Source organism: Coffea eugenioides, chromosome 10 (genome assembly GCF_003713205.1).
Source record: "Coffea eugenioides isolate CCC68of chromosome 10, Ceug_1.0, whole genome shotgun sequence".
Lineage (NCBI taxonomy): Eukaryota > Viridiplantae > Streptophyta > Magnoliopsida > Gentianales > Rubiaceae > Coffea > Coffea eugenioides.
Window position 1 is genome coordinate 2407371 of NC_040044.1, and position 21081 is coordinate 2428451.

Genomic DNA, 21081 nt, shown 5'->3' on the forward strand with positions numbered 1-21081 from the left:
GAAGCATCAGCCAGTTGAACGAGATTCAAAAACCAAGTCTACGTGCATGCTTTGCTGAATTCTGGACGATTGGGATCAAAGAATCAAGAAACTGTTAAACTAAACAACTTCATGATATCGAGTTTCTATTTCATTGGTTTATAGCACTCTAAAAACGCTTAATTCTATAAATGGTTATTTTACTTGGTCAAAACCAAGCGTTAATTAGTTTGATCCATTGCGTGTGAACGGTAGTCTGTGACTTGGGAAATAAATTATCAGAACATCGTAATTAGCTTCAAAAGACTGGATTTATTCGCCTTTGGCAGCACCGATAATCCCATGCAATGATGGAGTTTTGCAACATATATGTATGTCTTAGGGGCCAAAAAAAATAATGGTTGGACTGATATGGTTAACCCTCCATGAAACCACAAAAACCGACAAAGGCCAAAACAGGGAGTCAGGAACTCTCTCGCTTTCCAAGCAAGATGCAAAGCGACATCAAAGGAATAAAGCACCTCTTTTCCCATACCCATTGCTGAATTTATATGGTGGCGTGTTTCTTTCCCCACTGCCTGTTTTACCTTAGCTCTTCGGACTCAGGGCAGCAACGATCTTACTGCCAATGTCGTGAAGTACATTTTTTTTTTTTGAAAAAAAAAAAACCTTGATGTGCTATTGTAACTAAAGAGTTTGTTGAAAACAATGTTCAATTTATAATTTGGTAAAGGGTAGAAGAAACTTTGCCGGAAGATAGACAATGATAAACTCATCTAAATCATCTATGTACAAAATAATTATCGCTATTATCGTATGATTTACTGCTAATACACAAAATTCAGGGTAATGATATTCCCCAAGTATATATTCGTGGAGACCTACAACCATATAATATCATTTAAACAAGTTGTAACTCGTAAATAACTAATAATGAATAACAATTTGCTTACAAAACGTTACACCGTTCAAGAATTTAGTTGTAACGATAATTATCGCTGTTCTTTTTTTTAAGTACCACGGTTTTTGCCCCTTTCTCATCCTTGTAACTTTGCTTATTTGCTATAAGTAGCCTATAACTTTTGTGCGTGTATATATAGGGACGAGCGCTCCTGCCTCCCCATCTCCCTTCTCTGCGAACCACATTGCCCGCTGGCCACAGCCAAAGTGCAGCCTCAGCCGTGGCCCCGTCAGTATGCAAAAACGCGTGCAAACCGATCCAAAACTTTTAGGATTTTGGGTTTCGCACACGTTTTGTCAACCAATTACAAGTAGGGGTGAGCAAATTCGGTTCTTACCGAATTCATAACCGATTTCAAATTCAATTCGGTAATTTGAAATCGGATATTTGGTAATTTGGTACAAATTCGGTACATGCCGAATTCACCGAATTCTAATATGGTATGAAATAGGTAATGAGATTATGAATTTGGTAATAACCGATTTCGCATTCAAATTCGGTAATTGAAATCGGGTACCGCATTACCGCATTCGAATTACCAAATTGATATATAAAATTATATAATATATAGATAAATATTATTTAGTATTAGTATATACTACTAATACTTTATTATATTATATAGGTAAATGCTATTAATAATAATTAGTATATGGTATTATCATCATATCATGTACTTATAATAATAATAATATATAATAATGTACAATATATTCTTTTAGTATTTGTTAATTGTTATATGACTATAATAATACAAATATATAGTAATACATAACAATATAAGATAACTATAATACTTATTATTTTATACATGAGTAACATGACTAGAATTAGATAATAATTAATACATATATGTATAATACTAAATATTAAACAATAAACATAATTCATAATTAGAATTTAGATATTGGTAATTTGATATATCATTCATGTTTGAATTATTGAATATTTGAATGCGTAATCTGTAACTTGCAAGTATTAGTGTACTCTACATATTTAATATAAAAATTCATATTATCTATTCACTAATCTTAATTCTTAAGACTTTAGCCTTTAAGTATAGATAAGACAACTAAGCAGTTAGCAGTGTAAGTGAATGCATATGAATTGCAAATCAATGTATTAGTGTATTGACTTTCATAATAACATACGTAAGTAAATAAGTTTTATTTTGATTTGAAATAAATTATAAGTTTGTAACTAATATAACTTATCACTAATCATTGTAATTTGTAAGTTTGTAACTAATATTACTTATTATTAATCATTGTAAATTATGAATTCATAAATTATCACTAATCATTGTGTTCCTTAAATCATAGGCTAAGGATTCTAGGTATAAGTTATCAAATAAGTTAAAATTCATATTATCTATTTACTAATCTTAAGGTTTTAAGTATAGACAAGACAACTAAGCAGTGTAAGTGAATGCATGTGAATTGCAAATCAATGTATTAGTGTATTGACTTTCACAATAACATGTGTAAGTAAATAAGTTTTTATTTTGATTTGAAATAAATTATAAGTTTGTAACTAATATAACTTATCACTAATTATTGTAATTTGTAAGTTTGTAACTAATATTATTTATTATTAATCACTGTAAATTATAAATTCATTGTAACTACTAACTAATATTACTTATTATTAATCATTATAAATTATAAATTCGTAAATTATCACCAATCATTATATAGTCTAAGGTTTATTCTAGTTTAAATTAATAGATAAATTATTACTTTTTTTAATAGATGAATTCGGTTTAACCGAATTCATTACCGTTTTCAAATTTGAAATCGGTTGCAGTATGAATTCGGTTATGGCTAATTCGGAATTGAAAACGGTTTAGATTTTTATAGGTAGAATAACCGAATTCACCGAATTCAGTGCACCGAATTACCGATTTTGCACCGAATGCACACCCCTAATTACAAGTATAGGAATGCGCAGGTTGTCCCATTCAATTATTTCAACCAGCATTAAAGTATATACTCTCCGCTACAGCTGATTTATTTGTGGTTCTTGGGGTGTAGCGATCAACTATTCTGCGTACGGCTGGTCACAGGCTTTGCAGGTTTTCAATAATGATTATGACATTCACAATAGCCTCATAATGATTATCAACTCCTACTGGTTATTGGTTATGAACATTATTCCGTATGCCTCATAAATAATCTACAATATCTTGCCTTCAGGCCCGATTTGCAACCCCCACGAATGCACACCGCAAAAAATGATCAGCAATTTGCGCTGTATTTTACCTAGCTACAGGCAGTTGTATGTAATACCCTCTTGACCAAACTAATTTGATACTCCATATATTACTGCTTTATGACCTTGAGTCCTTGACCAGTACAAAAAATTTATGACTTTTTCAAGCTGAACCTGTAAGCAATTGCAGCCCTCCAAGGTGTCTCTTCTATAATCAAGACAGGTGCAGCTCTTAGCATCTTTCCCATATTGTCATTAATCTGGTCTGCCTTTTCTTCACAAGAATCACAACAATGACGCAGAAGGAATTAACTGTACCTTTCCTTTACGGACTACATGATGGCATCACTTAGATACGGTCACTAGCAAACATCCAGCGATTTGGAATTAGCCAACGCCCTCCTAATTCTGAATTATATAAACTCCCAACGGCCGGCAGCCCCTTCATTTCCCTTACCGTACATATATAAAGAATAGGCACCCTCGTGTTTCAACCTCAAATAAACCAACTTTTCTTCTCTGCCAGCTAAAAGGTGAGCAACATGACTAAACCGTTCAAACTTCGACTCCATCTTCCCTCTTTCCAACTTTGTCGTTCCAGAAAGTCTTCTACCAATTCGGCAAATAGCCCTTCGCCGGTGACTCGTGCATTTACTTCTACGACTCCCAAAGCGTTTGACATTGCGTACCCGTCACCAGCACCGCCACCATCCACACCAATTCACCTCTTCTGCAAGCGCAACATTTCGTCCAAAATCCTACCAATTGGCTTGGAAACTATAGAGCCACTGCCATGTACCAACACCCATGCTGAATCTTCATGCAACGTGGAATCACCTGGTTACAGGCACAACAACAGTTTGCAGAAACTGTACAATTCTCCAGAGGCTTCGGATGAGTTTGACCAGAGTGCGTGGCCCTTTGCTTCTTTTAATGCAGAAAACAGTAACAACGAGGGAAACCACCGGGTAAAGGATCAATCAGCTGCAACCAGTTTTAGTGTGAGCATTTCATCAGCTGATAGTGGTTGGTTCAGTAGTGAAGAGGGCGATGATCCTAATGATGAAAGTGAGGGCCTACTTTCAACTTGTTCAAGCTTGGAATCTTCTTGTGATTTTGGTCATCCAGTGAAAACCCCGAGCACTCGGAAGCCCATAAATGGAAATGTAACAAGAAAGAGCAAGAAAAATGGGAAAGTAAGGAAGTTGAAACGTTATGTTTCAAATAGTTGGAAAGACGGTGAGAAAATAAAACTGGCAACAACATCAACAATGCCGCCGCTGGAAAGTGATTCATCTGCAACGAAGACGGTTTTGGGGCGGCTACTTCCTTGCGGGGTGGATGGAAAGGTGAACGAGAGCTACGCAATTGTGAAGAAATCGGCAGATCCATTTGATGATTTTAAGATGTCAATGTTGGAAATGATACTAGAGAAAGAAATGTCTGAACCCGAGGAATTGGAGAAATTGTTAATGTGTTTTTTGTCACTGAATTCAAAGGAACATCATGGGGTTATTGTGGCAGCTTTCACTGAGGTGTGGGAGGAATTATTTTCTTCCGATTCCAAGCCTTAAAATTCTTCAGGTTGAAAAGGTGGAGAGATCGACAGTTCATCAGCTCTACTTTTGACTTCCCTCATTACAATATACATATTATCTCTGTATAAGTGTTTTGAATTAATTCATTTCTACCAAGGCTTGTTTTTGAATCCCTTGAATATCAAAATTGAAAAGAAACTAAAAAGTGTTGTAAATCAAAACTTGTACAATCTAGTTTTATTCCACTGTGCACGAGTTATTTCGACTTTACCTATTTAACTTGTTCAAGTGGAAGAATGGCGTCTCTCTTTTACATACTATTTGCTAAGGGGAGGGAGGGCAATTTGCAGTTTCCCAAACAAACGCCACTTCCTTTTTTAATACAAATATCGGGCTTTATTTTATCTGTTTAAGAGCTGACTCAGTTCTTCCTAATTCGACCAAAGTTTCAACTCTAACAATGCCTGCAACTTTTTTCAGCATTTGCTTTAATATTTCTTGCAATAAATCCACTTGTTTATGCATAATGTCGAAATGCACTTTACTGCAGGAAAACGACCTCTGATCACCTTATGCAAATGAATCACGCTCTATGCTGAAGCATTTTTCTTTTTTAAAAATCTTTCAATGATACAACAGTAAATGCCTATGCAAATGAATTACACTCTGCACTCAAGAATTTTTCTTTTTCTTAAGATATCTTTCAATGATACATCAGTAAATGTCGTCATCCGAGTAAGCAACCAAGAAAAGCTCTGTGGAGAAAACTTAATACTCTGACCTAAACAAAGCCCCAAAATGTACATAATCCTGTTTCCCAAGACCCCAGGTCCCCTACAGGAAATACCATGTATTCCTTCCAAATCATGTGGTTCAATCTTCCTGATTTTCGTTATCGGAAGCCATGCCATTCTCAAAAAACTTCACATGACAGAGCATGCCACCAGCTTCATCAGCAAACGAAATCCTTTTCCTCTCCCTCTGAACCACGTCAGCAGAAGCAGGTGTGGTACATTTTTGTGTCAAACTCTACAAGAGAACAAAATGCACATCTCATTAAAGCAAAATTAGTTAGCTATTGTTACAGCACTATAGCACCAATTACAAATGCAATACCCCTGTATCAAGACTTGAATAAAGGGTACTAACCATGATCTTACAGAAACGATTGCAGTCCCTTCCCATAATGGATAACCACTTCCTTGCTGATTCTTCAGCTTTTGTTACATTTGTGATGGCATTTTTTACCTGCTAGCGGCAAAAAGAAAATTATACCAAGAATTTTACCAGTTTGCTTTGAATGAGGAAGTTTTTGTAGAATGCCAACATTATGATGATCATGGACAAATAAACTTCAAACAAAAAATAAACTGCAACCACCCTCTAACCCAAGACCAACAGAGTTAATTAAAGAGTATAGGCTGTTTGCATGTATAACATATTTTCAGAATTAAAAAAATTGCAATTTACTTAGTGTGATAAGTGAGCAATTGCTTTCAACTTCAAATCCATTTGCTAGAGTCCTGACACACCATCCCCGGAAATGAAAATGAGGAAATAAGACGGTAGTAGATGCAACAGAAGTTGTAAAGAAAATGACTGGAAATATTGCATTTTCCAGAAGGCAGGCAAATGCAAGTAATTTTTCAGTAGGATCCATTAAACTCAAAAAGAAAAGATAGAAAAATGCACATTTGCAGTGGGCATACCTCATCAGCATCATTCTTTAAGGAGACATTTCGGTATGCCTCAAAGAGCAATTTTTCTTCAACAATTTCCTTCATGGACTTCAACTCACTCATGAGCTTCGTTGCAAGAGACTCGATGTCATGCATCTGCCTCCGTGAAAAAGCAATAGCACTTTCAGAACAACCTTGAACTGAAGTGCATCCAGTGGTAACTCTAGGTAGGGAACGAGAAAGACGAGGACCTTCAAGATTGCCTTTAGGTGGAGAGGTTCTCTCACGTTTTGTTTTTCCTTTTACCTGTGAGGGGCTTAAGATGAATTTTGTCCTACTAACTGCAACCGGTCCCTTGGGGATTTTAGATGCATTATCATGCTTATCCGATCCCTCACAAAAGGGCAAGGCTTCAGTTTGCTTTGAAGTGCATAGGTTCTCCTTACAATCTAAAACCATAGAAAGCCAAGAAAAGAGTGTTCAGGAAACAGCAGGTTCAATTAGTAATTCCTCCAGAAGCAAAGCAGGAATCAAACAATAACCGAATCTGAAACTTCAGATCAAAAGTTTGAGATGGAACTATATATTCAGATACTCATAGAAGAGCAATAACAAAATTCCACATGAGAAAGATAAGCAGAACAATCATATCAATGTTTTGAAGTTACATAGTACATTTAGATTGTTTGTCAGTGTACACTTCCTTTCTAGCATCAACTTAAACTCGTATAAATATACACGCATTTAGTATTGTAAAAATTGTGACTGATGCATGCAAAAGCATGAAATAAGGAGTAGTTTCTACTCTGCATGCAAAACTGTGGTAGATATGATATTGAAATGCACCATTGGGTTCTACGGCTATATAATCTGAGTCACTATTGGGCTGTTGCATTGCAGAAATAGGAAACAATGGCTATTTGTGCCCAGCTCCTCCCAATCATCTTTCTAATCTTAGACACGACTAAAAGGCATCTTGCATGTACAAGTCTACATTTATGACTCTCCGCCAATCCAGGAATGTGGAGATATACATTTAAAACCATGTCTTAAAAGAAAATGTTTACCTTCAGACTTAATAATGCATCCAAATGCAATTTCAGTGATGGAAAAGGAAACAAGAGAGTAGCATTGAATATGTGCTGAAAACCCAGGAATGTACAGTATCTATGACTTACCCTGAAGGTCTGTACCATAACTTGATTCTGTGGAATTCATAGCTAGACAATAGCGTTCTTGAGATGTAGGAGAGACGACCTGCAGTGTGCTTGACGTTAAGTTTAAGCTACTTGCATCAGGTTAAAAAAATAATAAATGGCCATCAACCAAAAATGTATATTCCTGACCTTCCGAGTTGAAAGTAGTCTCCCAGGAGTTGGAACCGGCGCTGACGGTGAGTGCGTTTCCTCAAAAGCACAGTTTTGGTTCCATGAAGAGTATTCCCTTTCTGAATGAACTTTTGTAGATATTGGAGTTTTCTTCTCCTCATCAGAAGATAACTCATGTTCCAATAAACCCATATGATTCTCGCTATTCAAATTGTTGTTTACTATATCAATGATGTTACCTTTCAGTTGTTGCTTTTCCTCAGTTTTACCATCTTGTGAGGAAAGTAACTCCTCTTCAGTACTTGAGCAGGGATGGGGCCCCCAAGATGAGCTACAAGTTCTATGAGGGCTACCTAATGTAGCAATTTGCTGATTTGTAGTCAATTTCTTGTTTAATGTACCCTGTAACAGGCAAGACTCACCACCGTAGTAAGGTTCCTTTTTGCCAGTGCTATCGTCAACCACCAATTCAGGAACTTGAACTACAGGCTTACTGCTCTGCACTGAGAACTCATGCAGATGACAACTTCCGGAGCAACCATTCACATCTGAACTTTGATCTTTGCCATGCGAAATTGTTTCGAGAGGCTGCTCTATCTGTCCCTCTCTCCCAAATTCTGAACTAGGCATATCCAGAAACTGATGGTGCCTTTCCTCTTGATTGCTCACATCCATAAGATCTTCAAAACTGGGTACGAGAACACAAAGAGGCTCAACATACTCCAGATGGTCATAGGAAACTTGATTAAGAGTACAGCTTTGGTATTGTTCTCCATCTAGATCTGGCTCCAACCTTCGGCATTCAACTCTCCCACTGTTTCCATCATTTATAACTTGAATGATGTTTGATTCATAAGTGGGATTGACAGTGAAGGTTTCATCAACAAAGGGGGTACTGTTTTGGCATCCTTCAAGTTCAGGTTCTGGAACCTCTGTCTTAACATGAGCGACTGAATGCAAACCCCCATGAAATTGCACTGAACTTTCAGGATCCAGACCTTGTTCAGACTTTATTTTAAAAACAGAAAGTTCAGAAGATTCGGAACTACTTCTTATACACTTTTTTTTAGCCTTTGGAGACTTCATTTTCAAGCTACTTAGGGGGACCTTGAGGTCAGATTCATCATCCTCCCGCTCCAGTTTTATGTGAACATGTTGAGGATTCAAACCAACAGAAACGGAACGTCTTCTCTTCTTTACTTTGCACTTCTGCTTAAGTTGTTTCAGTGTCATTTTTCCAAAAATATCGTCATCTGAATCATTGCCAGTTTCACCATCACTGATAGAGCAAACAGCTTCATTTCTTGCAGGGTGAACCTCCTGCAAACTTCGGACTGCCAGTGGCAGACATTGGCTCTCAATCTTGACCCTGTCACTGCTAAGCCCTGAACCTGACTGCAGAAAACTGTGTGAAGTAGTTCTCATCTCTCCAGTGTTGTAAATGTCTTTTAATTTCTTGAACATGAGGGCCGGCTTGCCACAGGAATTAACATTGCAGAGTTTTGAAACCAAATTGCCCTTTATAGCATTGATGAAATGTAGATTGCTGCAGCTCCTCCTCTCCATAGTTGGATAACTGAACCTTCCCTCTCTATCTCATGATAGCTTGTTGACAAGAAAATGAAGGTTACCACTTCAGCTCACGGACATCTGCATTTGTGCAAAAAATACCAGTACGTGTATAAAGTGGATCAAACTCCTAAACCAAGCAAATGCGTGGCACTTATTTTGCCTAGAAACATGTTGACAAGAAAGTGTCAGTCTTTTTCTTAAAATTCACCTAAGAAGTCAAGCAAGCCCATCCTTTGTTCTTAACAAAAGCTTTAGACCCAAAAAAAAAAAACTTAAAGTATACATTTATGAAATTAATACTTGATATTAATAATAAAAAGCAGCAATATTGATTTGTAATTCAAACATACTTGTGATCGTGCTAATGAAGCAAAGCAAAAGCCATACATTGGTGTGACAAAAGTTGGAATCAATGTGGTATAACTGTGAAATTGAAGCTATTTTACATTAGCAAAACTTAGATAAGGCAAAAAAGGATAATAAATTGTAGTGAACAACACTGGAGTTTAGATACTGGTGGCTGTGACATACTATATTACTATGTTCAAATTAAACGGAGAATAATTAAAAAGAGGTTATTCTTGAAGAAAGCTTTCAGAAGCCCTTGAATTTTGACAATTGACTACCTCTTTCAGTGTAGTTCAAATGTTTCCATTCATTGTGGGCAAAAGCTCAATGAAATACGCTAAAAGCATTGCCAATATATAAACAGTAACACTATTAACACGATCTTGGGAAAAAAAATGAAAAAGACAACATTCTAATCTTTCCATTTTTCCATATTAATATCGTATAGGTGAGATACATAAATTGCCCAGTTCAATTCATAATTTTCGTTTCCAATCCTTAATCGACTATAGTTTCAAGGAGGTCCACTAACACATCACAGAAAATTCACAGCCTATTTCCTTGCAAATTGCAATTGCATGATTGAAATTGCAAACTAAACCAGTATAAATGCTTTTTTTCACATAAAACAACCCAACGCTCCTTGTCCGCCCATAGCTTCAAATTTTTAACAAAGAATCTACATAGAAACATATATAAAGTAAAAAATGCAACGCTAATGCACGGATCTAAGAATGAAGAATGCTATAATAAAAGGATACCTGAAGATTCTGATGCGCAAGGGGAGATGGAGAGAACCTAAGTGGGCAGAGGCGGAGAAGCTGATTATTTTTTTTTTTTTGGGTGGTAGGAAGCTGAGATTTACTTGTGTGTAGCAGATGGTAAAAGTACTATGACATGGGAAATCCGGTACAAATCTCGCGCCAATTCATTTGGCGGGAACTAGGGTTCTAGTTTGGGTCAATTTCCATCTAGACCCCGCCTAGGTATAAAATAAGTAATCATAGCCCACCAAACGCTTAAAAAAAGTAGCCAATAGACCCCAACTGATTATTATGGTTTTTTCTTAGTCCTTTACAGGAGTGGAAAAAGATGCTTCATTAAGGAAAAAGAGCAAAAATAAGTGCATTCCTCATACCATATTATCCTCGTGTTCGTAGTTTACAAATGGTGATATATGCTTATGATTTTCGGCTAATTGAATATACCTGAAATTAGATGGTATAATAGATTAGATTACATTAGCTAGGCTACACACTGCATTTGCAAAGAAGCGTGCCTCACTTGGACTATTATTTAAAATTTTTCAATGAATGTTCAATGGATGTTTGTTAACACATTTGAATCATACATAGTCCCGTTTTAATAATCCAATTAAGCATTTAAACTGAATGAATTCAGATCTTAATATATTTTTATGCGTTTGACAATAAAAAATTAAACATCTGAATTTAATTAAGTGATATTGAATTTTTTAGACAAAACTTGCTTCCAAAAAGTGTAAGCTGACACAGACATGGAGAGAAGCAAATAGAGTTGCAAATTATCTGGCCAAGTGTAGTCTAGAGGGGGCGATGGGGTTTATAGTTTGCCAAGTGTAGTCTAGAGGGGGAGATGGGGTTTATAGTTTTGCAGGATCCACTTGATGGGGTTAGGAATATTTTGGCAGAAGACATTGTAGGGATAGTTACCCCGAGACTTGTCCCAAGCTAACGGGTCGAAAGCCCTCCGTTGTACCAAAAAAAAAAATATACTTTCAAAAATAAGTGATAAACTATTCATTTATTATTGAATATGATATATATTCAAATATATTTGATTTATTATTTAACAATTCAATAATTTAAACTTTAGGTTTTAATTTTATCAAATGCACCTTTAATTTATCATATAAGTATACGCACTAACAATTATTATAAAAAATAATTATCCTTCCATTACATTTATACACCTCCCCTAATTAGTTTTACCATTTTAAAAAACCTAACACATGAACTAATGCCCATAGACAAACACTTTTTTATTGTTTCAAATATTGGGTTATACTCATGATTTTTGGTATTTGGGAATTTCTGGTGTCAAGTTAGTCGACTAAATCATAGGATCATTACAGTACAAGTTCATTTTTGTAATTTGAGGAACTTTGTTTAGGCAAATATCGTTGAAGCCATGTTAAAATTTGAAAGACAATCATACATAAAACAACTTAAAAGCGTGGTATAGTTGTGTGGTAGACAATGAAGCATTCGAACCTCAAAGGCGTGCTATACCGAACGATTCAAGTTGCTCCTTTGCCTCATTGACTCCAAGCTGTCGTAATGCCTCCTCTTCTGGTGAAGGCGTGATATTAAAGTTAATGAAAGAGAAAGACTTCGAAGCAGTCTTTCCAATAACGTTTCTAAAAGGCGCTATCCATGGAGTCAGCAAAAATTACGACTTCACTGATGTAAAAGGAACGAGGCAAACTTGGGAAACCCCGTAAACCTGTTAGACACTCGTTTTGTTACTTATCCCGCTCAGCTTAGCATATGATTTCACTGATATTCTCGAGGTTAGGTAAACAAAACAACAAAGGAAATGAAGGCGTCATTCAAAGCCAGATATGAAACAGACAAAGCGGCGGCGGCGGCTACTGTCGCCGTTAACGCCGGTGACATTAGGCTCCGCGCTTCCATGACTGACGCCACCATAGTCAGCGGCCCCAACTTAAACGGTTTAGCTCTAGCTGTAGAAAAACCAGGTTTCTTCATCGTCGACTACAACGTCCCCAAAAAGGTATTCCTGTTTACTGAAGAAAGCAGAAATTCACCCCCAAATTAGGTTTACTTATTGATTGTGATAAATATTTGGGCATTTTCAGGACTTTAGGTTTCAATTTATGAACACAATCAGGGTTTCGGAGAAGCCATTGAACTTGACATACATGCACAGCAGGGGTGATAATCGCACTAGTTTGGATGGGACTTTGGTGTTTGATTCTGCCAATAAGGTATCGGCTAACCACGTGTTGGGGTCGGGGAATTGTAAGTTGAAGTACACTTACGTCCATGGTGGCCTGACCACTTTCGAGCCCAGCTATGATTTTTCCAAAAATTCGTGGGATTTTGCTATTTCGCGTAGGGTTTACGGCGATGATGTGTTCAGGGCTGCTTATCAGACCTCGAGTAAGAATTTGGGGCTTGAGTGGTCGAGGAATTCAAAATTGAACGGTTCGTTTAAGGTATTACATTGCCGTTTGATTTGTTGGTTGCTATGTTGTTGACCTTTATGAAGAACTTATGGATCAATTTCAGTTGTATAGTTTGAAGGCATTTTTATTTGAGCTATAGCTTATGGATAAGGTTGTGATTCAGTTGCGGAGTCATGAATCATCATACGGTGAATCTAAATGCCTATGGCTTTCATAAATCTCAGTTCACAATGCATTTGCATCTTAGGCACTGGTGTTTTGGTCTCAGTTTGCTCTTTCACCTCATACGCAAAGCATCAAAATAGTTGCTGTTTCGTAATCTCTAAGTGGTTTATGGCACATGTGCATGTTGATTTACAGAAGCCTAAATTTTGTCGGACTATGAAGTGCTAATTTAGTTGCTGTAGCATGATTTCTGTTGGCATTTTGTTTGTGTGCTATATGAGAAAGTGCAGAACAATTTATCTCATGAGAATAGAATTGTATCATAAAAAGTGCTGTTTTGAGCACTTGGTTAACCTCTAGTTGTTGAATATGGATACTACCTGTCACGCATTCAAGGTTTAGGTTTATATGTTTTTTTGGAAAATCATCGCATGTAGCTTCTGGATATAGCCATTGTTTCAGTGGAAATTTCTATCCTGATTCCATGTCAAGGTGTGCCCTTGGAATTTCAAGTGGCATTTTTAAGGGGCCCAAAGTTGGTGTGGGGTGGTACATGCTTCTATACCTGTGTATGTGTACGTGTATGTGCGCATCATTGATGGATCTTTCCATGACTTTTTCAGAGTTCCTATTTGGCTTGTATGTTCTCTTTCTCTTTCAATTTAAGATTGATGAATCTCCCCTTTTGAAGGAGAATTTTGTTGTTTTGATTTCATTTGTTTGTTTGGCAGAAGAGTGTAACTTAATCGCAGACATCTACTTCATATATTCAGCAGAATGTAAAGGAGGAGTTTCAATCAGATAGTTAATTGGGCTTTAGTTACCCAATGAGAATGCTGTTGTGTGAAAGTTTTGTAAATAGATCTTAGTGAGTTAAGTATTTCCACTTCTTTTTTTAAAGGTCAGAAATGTGACCTGAAAACTTAAATGAGAGTTAGCATATATTTTCAGAAGTTAAAAAATGTTGTCATCCGCTCTTCAATTGCTAATCTATGCAGAATGTGGCTATCATTCATGCATGTTGTCTACTCTTTACTTGTGGCATCCAGTACACATAAAAATGCAATCCATGTTGGAGTGATGGAGTGTTTTATGATGATTTTCCTTTATTTTTGATTGACTTGCTGCCTGGGTTACACGGTTGCCACTTTACTAGTACCTTTGTACATTCTTTTTGAGATATTTTGGGTAATTATTATCTTGACACATGCAATGATGTTGTGGCTGATGTGTCTTGGATACAACAGAAAAATGACAATGCCTTGATACGAAGGCTATTGGGTATGTTGGATGTTGTTGTGTTTCCATATGCTTCCAAGCCATGATGCAAAAGATGCATGAGTAGATATGGACTGGCAAAATGCTTAGGTCCTTATAATGGAGCATAAACTTAGAGTAGAAGTGGCATTTAATGTTGCTTGTCTCGTCCCTTACAAATTTAGGCATCATTTTAACTAGGTTAATCTTGGTAATTGAACGTTCTGCTGGCTTTTCACTTCTACTCTTAATTTTTGTCCCTCTTCCTTTCAGATTTCAGCATCACTCAACTTGGCAGATGAAAGGAAAATGCCTAAATTAACTGCTGAGAGTGCTTGGGACTTTGAGATGTGACCCTACCTCTGGTTTCATTACCCTGCTGCAACCATTCAGATCAACCTGTCTCCTTGTGACTGCTTCATATTTTTTGGCTCAATTGTATGCCATTTTTTTTCACATTTCAAATGTGATTATGAAATTTCTGAGCGGTGATCCATGAACTTCTATTTATATTTTTCTTGACGTGCGGCGGATTCCAGATATGCACTCTTTCCTCGAATAAAAATTTCTATAAGTTTGATTACTTGAATAGAGCCATCAATCATTTGGAAACAAAAAATCTGACCGTCTTAACTTAGATGGTTTTCGAATTTCACTACTGTGTTCAAGCAAACTTTTGCTATACAAACAATTGGTGTCAAGGGCCTACAAGGTTTCCACGCTTGCGAATTATTGGTCTGGCTTGTAAAATTCCATATGCTTCCAGCAACTGGAGCCGGTCTCTAAAATTCCATGATCTGCAAACGATATCGCTCCGACTATTGTAGAAGCTGGTCGGAACCAGATAATTAGAAGATGCATGTGACAGCAATTAGCAAGCTTATCCCCTCTCCACAAAATGAAAACGTATCAGCTTTTGATCATGGTTCGACTACTACAAGCCAAAAAAATAGATAATTAAGTGACAAGATCCAATGTTGGTTAGCATTTTGGATTCTTAATTGTTCTGTTTATGTTTTGGTGATTAGTTGCAGAGGCAAGAGACATGAGACAATTCTGGACGTAGCTAGGACCTCTCCTTCAAGATTTGATAGCCGACGACTGTTAAAGATGTTAAACCTACTTTCTTTCTTTTTTTTTTTACAATAAACATCATAATTTTATAAAGTCTCCACTAATGACAGAAATTACACAAGATGCATACAAATACAAATACGAAGAACCGGCATTAAACCTGCTTGATCCCAAACGCAATCGCAGATTCGCAGTGTATGATAGTAATCCAATGACCTTCGCAAAACCTATTTCCAAAATTACCGTACGCTTTTGGCGGCTAATTTCATGGTATCTCTATTTTGCGCCAATCTGGTTTTTCCTCAAAATTTGAAAACTTGCCGCCTAAACTGCTAAACCTCAATTACATCCCAAAAGATGAAAAAGAAATCGCTAGAGCAGATCCATTCTCCGTTCTCCATCCTCTAATCAATAAAAACTCCAGATTTCTCTCCCCTCTCAAATTAGCAATGGACAGTGACGATGATTATCAATCATCCTCACCCCTCCAACCTTCCCCACAACCCCAAAATCGAAGGCTCAAACGCTTGAAGAAGAAAGCAACGGAAGTCTCCAGCAAGCCACCGTCGCCGCAGCAACCCGATTCATTAGACCCTTTGCTAGGCATTCCGAGGGTTGACTTTGCCCGATTGGAAGCTCTAGAAGCTTCAGCAACCAAAACACTTGATTCTTTTTTTGATGACTCAAATGAATCGCCATTGCCGTCTCACGTCGGGACCGAAATGGAATCCGAGGGATATATTAGGATGGATTCAGAGGAACTGGACTCGGAATTGGCATTTGAAAAAGATAATCGGACGTATTCAGAATTGGCATCTGAAAACAATAATCAGATGGATGCGGAAATGGCACTTGAGAAAGACAGCAGAGAGGCTAAGAGGGCTTTGGAGTTCGATGATGTGGCTGATGTTGAACAGGATCGTGATTCCAAGTCGGAGAAATTCGAGAAGAAAAGGGCTACTTCTGAACTGGATGTGGACAATAAGACAGATGAGATGGAAGGGGATAGTAGTAAGAAAAAGAAAAGTAAGAGAACTAAGAATGATACTACTGTTGATGATGACATGAAATCTAAAGTTTCTGCTTCAGACAAAAGGAGACAAGAAAAGGTAATAAGAATTCATTTCATCTGCATTTCTTCCTAGTTGTACTGCCTACAAGATTTTATTCTTTTTTCTTTTTCTTTTCCAAAATCTTTTCATCCATGTAAAACTAATTTGTTTGTTGTGTTGATGTGCAGGAAAGAAAAACTTACCTTAAGCAACTTCACGCTGAATCGCAGAGGCTATTGCGAGGTTTCTACCAAATTTTACACAGTTGCTCTAAACTGCCAACGTTGAAGTTATTATGTAAATGACTGTTGTTTAGGTTTTTCTTCTGCCCTTTTGTTCAGAAACTACAGAAGCTGCATTTAAACCCATACCCGTGGTTAAAAAACCGATATCCTCAGTCTTGGAGAAGATCCGGCAGAGAAAACGTGAGCTTTCTAAAAAGTGAGTATCTCTAGAGCCAATTTTGTTGCCTTCTACAAATGAACTTTTTGGTATTTATCAGTAGATAGACATTATGATACTAACTTTTGGTTGGCAGAAACTTAATTCTAAACAATAATGCTTTTGCTGCTGCAAACGGTGGTGTTCGAAGAGATGATATTGGCTATCAGCCAACAAGCAGATTACTGGAAGAGAGAGAAGATAAATTATCAAAAGCGGTAGAAGATATAGTGGCATGTCCAGTGTTACCAAGTCGAGATGCTTTAGACGTAGATAAATCTGATGAACCTCTAGTTCCTTCAAGCCATGAGATTGGTCCCCCTGATGAGGTAAGGGAAGTTGGATAGCGAATAATCAGAAGCACATGCTCCACTTTTCTAATGTATTTGTTGTTTGAATTATAGCATATCACTGTATATTTCAGGGGTTAGAGGATGAACAATCTATTTGTGCTAGATGCTATTGCTATGATTAAATGAACTTAAAACCTTGTAGTTACCTGCAAATTTTTGATCTGGTTTGCTGTATGAAAAGTTGTACCATCTCACTGCAGGCTTCAAGTGAGAAACCCTCACCTACGTTTAGAGCACCTATTGATGATACACAGGTTAGATTCATATTTTTGTATGGAAAAAGGGAAGTCCATTTCTGCTGATCATGTTTATTGACTGTTTGAATGGTATTTGCTGGCTTTGTAGGATCTTTTTGGGGATTCAGAAACAAAGGAATGCTATGATGAGCTGCCTGGTGGCCTTCAGGATAGTCCTTTGGAAGAAGTTATGGCACCATCTTTACTTGCTATGAATTTGAAGTTTGATTCAGTACCTTCTAATGATAGGTAAGTGAAGTCAACTCCATTATCAACCCAGAAAATAAAAAAGACAGGCAACCTCATCCTTTTCAAAGTTTGTTGAGTACATTAATGTAACGCAACATAGCTTCGTACTTGATAAAATACTTTGTCTTTTGCCTGTTGCTTCTTTTCTATGGTGTCATTTTTTGTGCAGTATTTGTGTATGAAGCTTAAGTGCTTAACTTTTTAATCATGGGGATGATATTACTGCATTGAAATTATTTACTCGTACAACTTAGAAAGTTTCTGCTTTGCAGTTCTTCAGATGAGGACAATTACAAGGAGAACATTGATCCTCTACCACATGGAGGTGAGGATGACAGTACCTCTCCAAGAGGTGCTCCATTTAAAGCTTTTCTGGATGAGGAAGCTGAGGAAGAAGATGACAGTGATAATGAACTGCTCCACTCCAAAGAAACCGAAGAAGATGAGGACATGGAAGATTCTGAGGAACTCAATGACATAATAGCAACTGAGTATGAAGAGAGGCCAATTGATTGTGATAGACGGAATGAACTTCATCAGAAGTGGCTTGAGCAGCAAGATGAGGCTGGAACAGACAATCTGCTTCAGAGATTAAAGGTTGGCTCAGAACCCAAAGACACTGCCTTGGTTGGTGAGGAGCAAGAAGAGATTGAGGATGGAGAGGACTGTAATGATGAGGATGTGGTACCAAGAAATTATGCTCGCATGAATACAAAGAAAGCAAAGCAAATAATTACTCAGATGTTTTTGGATAAAGATGACTCATTCATATCTGATGAGGATGAGGAGGTTGAAAGGAGGCGTGTTAAGCAGCATCTTCTTGTTAGAGCAGTTAGTTCGTTTCTCTTTTGCTTTGTTTGTTTTGATTTTGGCTTTTTATTCTTTTCAAATAGATTAAGATTCAGAAGATTGAAACAGGAAGAACAGGCAACATTGGTTTCACCTATGGAGGATGAAAGTTCCAGGGAAGTGTTTGGTCTCATAAAGAAGCTTAATATTGTGCCAGAAAACAAGAAGAAAGCAAAAGCATCATGTAAGATACTTTCTTCTTGATGCAGTTTGAACTTTCTTAATGCATGCAAGCACCATGTAATCCATGTCAAATGGCAATCTGAAATGGATTGCATCTTATGTTTATCTGTCTGGATTTCTCATACTTGTTACTTTATTCCTTTGCAGCGTACTTTGAGTCAGAGCTAAAAGGAGGACAGAGTAGGAGTTTTTCAAAGGTAAACTCACCTTACAGTAATGGGTATAGAATTTCAAAGAGGTTGAAATTACCCCTTGGTAGATACCTGGTATTGGGTCTGTCATCCAATTATAACTGAGCAGTGCTACAAGGGGTGCTAGAAAATGTTCAAGCACAAATACCATGCCCCATGTCAGTATTCGGCAATGGTTTGCTTTAAAGGGATATGGATTTTCTCAAGGACTTGTAGGATTCAGCTTTGTGGTACTAGAATTCATTATCTTTGGGATAGATCTATTAACCTTAGCATTACAAGAAGCAAGTTTTCTGAATGGAAGCTCTTATCTGCTTTAGATTCGTGAACTTTTCTTGTAAAAAACATAAGCTAAGCAAGCTAATCATAGCTGTTCTCTTAAACTGTTGCAGTCATCTTTCGTTGGTCGATCGTCGTACCATTCTCTTCCTTCATCCCACAAGCAAGGTTCAGGCACAGTTCGATCATTTATTTTTGGGAGGGATGACAGCAATAGCAGAACTTCAATCTCGAAATCAGACGACTCTTTAGATACAGTAAGCATTGTGTCATTCATCAATGCTTTTCAGCTACTGTAACCCACATAAACTTAACTAGATAGCCTAAATAATTAAACTTCATGAGTGCCTCAGAACCTTCATGTACATTTCTGCCTCACTGTAGTTAAAGTAGTGCCCCTTTTGTGGCTGAATGTAGCAGGAACTTATTCTTGTGGTATTTGCTTCTGAAAATGCAGATCTCTAAAGAAAAACCAATGAGGACCGTTACTGCTACAGTCAGTAGCTCGCAAGCCAAGTTCAGTAGTCAATACAGAAGTACTTGTGGTGTAAGAGCTTCCGGTGCTTCATTATTTGAGACATTGAAACAGTCCTCAATTCGGTCTATGAGCTATAATCGTGATGATCCGGTTGACTTATCTCATGTCTTGGCTACTTTTAGAGTTCCAAAGAAGCCAATTAAGATAGAGGGGAGAAACTAATTAGACTCCCAGGAATTCATTTCAACTTTGAATAGGCAATGATGTGAAACTATGAAAGGCCAATTAACGCTTCTCTTCTTCTAGTCTAGTCGGAAAAAGCGTATCCAGAAAAAGAAACAAAGATAATGAAAATCCGAAATCAAGGGTGGCAAATTGGATGTGGCCTGGGCCCTGGTGGCTTTTGTCATTTCTGGGAATTTTACTCACGGTTCGCTTTTGAGCAGAGGCCATCTGTTTCTCTTTGTAATCTTTAATGATAGCAAATCAGATGTGACGATCTATCTTTTATCTTCCACAAGGTTGTTCTTTTTAGATTCTTGCCCTCACCGTGTGAAAATGTAAGGAAAACGTCAGAGCAAAACATGAAATGAATGGAGAATGAATCTTCTTCGTTTCAGCTGACTCAGTAGATACAAATTAACGTCTGTATCAAGTGTGGTCGGGCCAAGAAACAGCAGAACCATGCAATACATCGTTTTTGTCCTTTTAGAATTTAGGATGTCAATGAATCTTTCGAAGGTGAAAATGATGCACGTCTGGGAAGATTGAGTCACCCATGCTACCAGTCCTTATTCTTTCTAACTATTGACTTGAAGGATAGTCACGTGAACCATGCTTCAAATTTAACAAGTATATGTGTAGATATCTCGAGGGTGCTTATGAGTTTGAAGCTTTCCCTTTAAAATTGTAAATTTTCAATTACAACTACATGTACGTTTTGCCTCTGCCAAATTTTATGGAAAGTGAAAAAATGCTGTTCCTCTGATGCGCATCTCTACGTAAATTGACATTTCGCTTTTCCATCTCAAAACTGCAGATTTAGCCAACGATTGCATATTCCATTTTAAACTTTGAATCGCGTGATATGTCGGCAAGCAAAAGTTCAAATGTCACACTCAAAAATCTTTCCTTCGATTTCAGTACAACCAAGCTTTTGCAACAATAAATCGGAACATGATTTCATACATGTGTACCGGAGGTGTGTGCGGGTGTGTATGTGTGTATGTATATATATATATATATAGACATGTTGAAAGAAATGTATAGATGAAATGAGTTCTTTTAGTGAGAGGTAGAGGTTACTAGCATTCCAAAGTCAACGTATTACTCGTTTAGATTGTAACTATTTTGATACATGTAAAGTAAAAATATAATTAAAAAATATGTTCACGAAAAAATATAAAAAAAATTTTAATAGAAAACTGGGATCCAAACACCACCAAATTATGGTTTATCTGTCTATGTT

General features: G+C 37.1%; 4 protein-coding genes across 4 annotated transcripts; 3 read left to right on the forward strand and 1 right to left on the reverse strand.

Annotated features, from left to right (window-relative positions):
- The first annotated feature begins 3693 nt into the window (after positions 1 to 3693).
- Positions 3694 to 4817, forward strand: LOC113749204 (transcription repressor OFP7-like). Its single transcript, XM_027292882.1, has one exon. The coding sequence runs from the start codon at positions 3694 to 3696 to the stop codon at positions 4723 to 4725; it is 1032 nt and encodes a 343-aa protein (XP_027148683.1). The 3' UTR covers positions 4726 to 4817.
- A 544-nt stretch (positions 4818 to 5361) lies between these two features.
- Positions 5362 to 10442, reverse strand: LOC113749831. Its single transcript, XM_027293699.1, has 6 exons — positions 10378 to 10442; positions 7715 to 9346; positions 7547 to 7625; positions 6399 to 6817; positions 5839 to 5937; positions 5362 to 5718 (listed from the first exon to the last, which is right to left on the reverse strand). Exons 2-6 carry the CDS (start codon positions 9260 to 9262, stop codon positions 5563 to 5565), a joined length of 2301 nt encoding a protein of 766 aa, XP_027149500.1. The 5' UTR covers positions 9263 to 9346; positions 10378 to 10442; the 3' UTR covers positions 5362 to 5562.
- A 1660-nt stretch (positions 10443 to 12102) lies between these two features.
- On the forward strand, positions 12103 to 14811 carry LOC113749023 (outer envelope pore protein 24B, chloroplastic). Its single transcript, XM_027292651.1, has 3 exons — positions 12103 to 12391; positions 12477 to 12836; positions 14502 to 14811. Exons 1-3 carry the CDS (start codon positions 12194 to 12196, stop codon positions 14580 to 14582), a joined length of 639 nt encoding a protein of 212 aa, XP_027148452.1. The 5' UTR covers positions 12103 to 12193; the 3' UTR covers positions 14583 to 14811.
- A 940-nt stretch (positions 14812 to 15751) lies between these two features.
- Positions 15752 to 20087, forward strand: LOC113749207 (midasin). The gene is made up of 11 exons (XM_027292884.1): positions 15752 to 16411; positions 16543 to 16597; positions 16696 to 16795; positions 16893 to 17124; positions 17349 to 17402; positions 17494 to 17633; positions 17906 to 18464; positions 18552 to 18666; positions 18813 to 18862; positions 19249 to 19392; positions 19593 to 20087. Exons 1-11 carry the CDS (start codon positions 15752 to 15754, stop codon positions 19833 to 19835), a joined length of 2352 nt encoding a protein of 783 aa, XP_027148685.1. The 3' UTR covers positions 19836 to 20087.
- The last annotated feature ends 994 nt before the right edge of the window (positions 20088 to 21081 follow it).